This window comes from Octodon degus, unplaced genomic scaffold (genome assembly GCF_000260255.1).
Source record: "Octodon degus isolate 3935 unplaced genomic scaffold, OctDeg1.0 scaffold00080, whole genome shotgun sequence".
NCBI classification, from domain to species: domain Eukaryota; kingdom Metazoa; phylum Chordata; class Mammalia; order Rodentia; family Octodontidae; genus Octodon; species Octodon degus.
The window spans coordinates 704,116-707,612 of NW_004524656.1; the positions used below are offsets into that span (position 1 = coordinate 704,116).

Consider the following 3,497-nt stretch of genomic DNA (forward strand, 5'->3'; position numbering starts at 1 on the left):
TTGGTTCAAAACTGTTCTCTGAAGCTCTCTTAATAGTCTTATTCTTTGTCTTCCTTGAGCTTAAACTTGAATTTTTGTAATGATACCTGTGGATTAACATTCATCTGGATGATATCCTTTTTTAAATGTATGTTAATTTTATTGAGAAAGAAGTAGCAATGAAATAGTTTCAAAACAGGTTAGTAATACAGTTACAATAATTAGTATATTGCATATTGTTGTCTTGGTAGTAGTTATTCCTAGTACAAGATGCAGACATGATATCTTGTCTAAACAGTATTAGTTCAAAATCTTCTCTCATTGGGCTAAGAGAAAGTAGTTGTATATCTATGCTATTTTGTATAAAACATACAAAATATATTTTCCACTATAAAATGGTCCTTCATTTATATTCCATTTTTTGTTTACTTTTGTCAGAGATATGTATTCCATTGTCATTCATATACTGCAGGTGAATGAATTCAATATAGTTCAATATAGTCCAGTAGTCTATAATAGTAGTGGTTATCCACAAGACTAGCAGTGTAAGAAGTTGTTGACTTGAACCTTTTACAGCTCAGCATATTAATATGGCTTTACTTCTTATATCTTATGCTTATACTTTTCTGCTGGATGGTTAAGATCAAAATAAAGCAAGACCTATATAACAAAAAATGTAACTTTTATATCTGACAAGGTCAGTCAAATCCCCTCAGGACTTACCCTAAAACCATGTATGGCAGTTTGTAGATCTTTTGTCAGTGTCAGCCATGTGGATGAGTCAAGGCCATTGCTTGATCAATTTGCACTCTGTGAAAGCCTGAAAGAATGTTTTTGCTCCATGTAACTCTCCTTAGGCACACTTAACACTGTTGATAACTTTCCTCTGTGGCTCCATATCTCCTTGATCAGGAAAGTTTGGAACCACTGAGTTACTTCTCATGCTACCTTTTAACTGAAGAACTCATAAAAATATTACTCAACAATCAAACCCAACCCAGGCTTTTCAGCCTGGTTTCCTGCCTTGGTGGAAACAATACGAACTCTATCTGAAGCCATAGGAGGGATTTATCTCAACTCATAGCTGAAGTCTTTCCCTTCCATATAATACCTTTATTGCTGAAAAGAAACACGGTACTATTGGAGATCAAGTGGACATGTTTCTATCACATTTAAAGCAATCTTTAAAAGAGTGAAATGATGGTATATTCAATGTAGATATTGAAGAGGCCATCACCAGTACCAAAAAGAAAGAGGACCAGAGTGGAAAAGAGAAAAAGGAGAAGCAATGAAATAGGATAATAAAAAAGAAAGACTAGGAAACAGGAAATCAAGGTCACTTTACCTACTAGCATAATTCCAATTCTCACTCACATGAGTATGACTCCTACAAAAGCAAAAATACAGATCCTAGGGTCAGCATACCAGTCATGGAGTCTTTATTCTGTCATATGCTCCTGATAGGTCCCTGGCCAAGACACATTAACTCTGTGTACTTAAATCCTCATGTGATTAAATGGAAATAATAACACTACTTCTGCTCTCAAATTCGAAAGTATTTAGGAGATCAAAGCAAAATATCTTATCAGCTGTAAAGTATGCAATTTAAGTTATCGATATCACTCTATAACTGCTGAGGAAGGAAGCCCAGTTGATGTAGGACATTCCTTAGTGATGATTTCACCTCCTTATTCCTGAGGCTGTAGATCAAGGGGTTGAGCATGGGGGTGACCAGGTTGTTCAGCACTTGCACAGTTGCATCCAGCAAGGGGCTTGGGGTTGGCCTTAAGTAGATGAAGACCACAGGCATGTAGAAACGCAGGATGGCAGTGAGGTGGGCACTGCAGGTGGAGAAGGCATGACGGCGGCCCTCAGCAGAGCGGATCTGCAGAATGGAGCTGACAATGCAGCAGTACGAGGTGAGGATGAGGACAAAGCAGCTGAGGGGCATGAAGCCAACACTGATGAATCCAACCATCTCCAGGGACGAGGTGTCTGCACAAGCTAGCTTCAGCATCACTGGGATATCACAAAAGTAATAGTCTACTTCATTGGGGCCACAATAGGGCAACTGGAAGGTGAGTGTGGTGAGAAAGATGGCCTGAATACAACCAAATATCGAGGTCCCTGTGGCCAAAATGGTGCATGCTCTGAGACTCATGATTACTGTGTAGCGCAGAGGGTGGCAGATGGCAACAAAGCGGTCATAGGCCATCACTGTGTACAAGAAGCACTCAGTGCAGCCCAGGAAGTGGTAGAAGAAGACCTGGGACACACATCCTGCATAGGAGATGGCTCGGCTGTTCCCTGAGAGGTAGAACAGCATCTTGGGAGAACTCACAGAAGGGAAAAATATATCACAAACAGCCAACTTGCATAAGAAGAAGTACATGGGAGTGTGAAGCTGAGTGGAGGAGACGATTGCCAGAAGTATGAGCAGGTTCCCTGTAAGTGTGAAAATGTAGAAGGACAGGAACAAGGCAAAGAGCATGGCCTCCAGGCCCTCTGTGTGCGGGATGCCCAGCAGGATAAATTCAGTCACACCTGAGAGATTCTGCATGCCCATGAGAAAGTGTGCCTTGATAAGGGACCCAAGATTCCCAAATCTGGGTACCAGTATAGTATCAAATCATTAAATTTCTTGCTGATGAGTGCTATGACAATATCTTTAACAACAGCAACCTACCTTTTATGAAGAGTAAGAGCAAGATTTATGTAAGAAATACCTATTTGTGAAGTCACAGCCTACCCAATTCTTTGAAAGAATTTTATGAAATCCTCGATAACAAGATGAAATGTTTCTTTTTTTGTTTGTTTTGTTTTGTTTTTGGCAGAACTAGGGATTGAACTCAGGCCCTTGCACTTGCCACAGAACCCCATAATCCACTGAGCCGTCTCCTCGGCCCCTGACAAAATGAAATGGTTAGAGTTCTTTTCAAAACATTGCCAGCTAGAAAAGTTTTTAACATTATTTTACTGTCTTTTGCATACCTTTAGATTTTTACCTCTTATATCATTGAGTAAGAAGCTCCCATTTTCATTACCATCTGCAAAATAACAGGGGAAAATGTATTTGAAATCAGAACAATTAATGCGAATCTGGACTTGGCACTTCTTAATTATTACAGTTGAAATTACATGCATATTTAAAATTGTGGTTTGGGAACACACATTAAAAATCTTTTGTTTTAGGCATTATACTACAGAATTTTCTCCCTTCAGACACTAGATCTTAGTGTCAGCTTCAGTATAGAAGCTTTTACACTGTACAGTCACATTCCACATCAACATTCTAATCAGAAGCTTTAACAAGGGCCACTGAAAAACACCTCCAAAGATAATGAACCAGGCAATAAAAGGCACCTTATACCACATCACAATCAAGTAAAAATGAAAACTGTAAAAAGAGAATGATTCTAGGATAGGAATGAGATGTTGACCCCTGTTTCAATTCCAGCCACATTTAAATAGTTTCTTGGAACAACTCAAATTCTGAAGACTTTCAAGCACTGCCCTTT

The 3,497-nt window shown here is 39.1% G+C and overlaps 1 protein-coding gene across 1 annotated transcript; it reads right to left on the bottom strand.

Annotated features, from left to right (window-relative positions):
- Positions 1-1,603: 1,603 nt before the first annotated feature.
- LOC101570567 (olfactory receptor 149-like) lies at positions 1,604-2,545 on the bottom strand. Its single transcript, XM_004636385.1, has one exon. The coding sequence runs from the start codon at positions 2,543-2,545 to the stop codon at positions 1,604-1,606; it is 942 nt and encodes a 313-aa protein (XP_004636442.1).
- Positions 2,546-3,497: the final 952 nt, after the last annotated feature.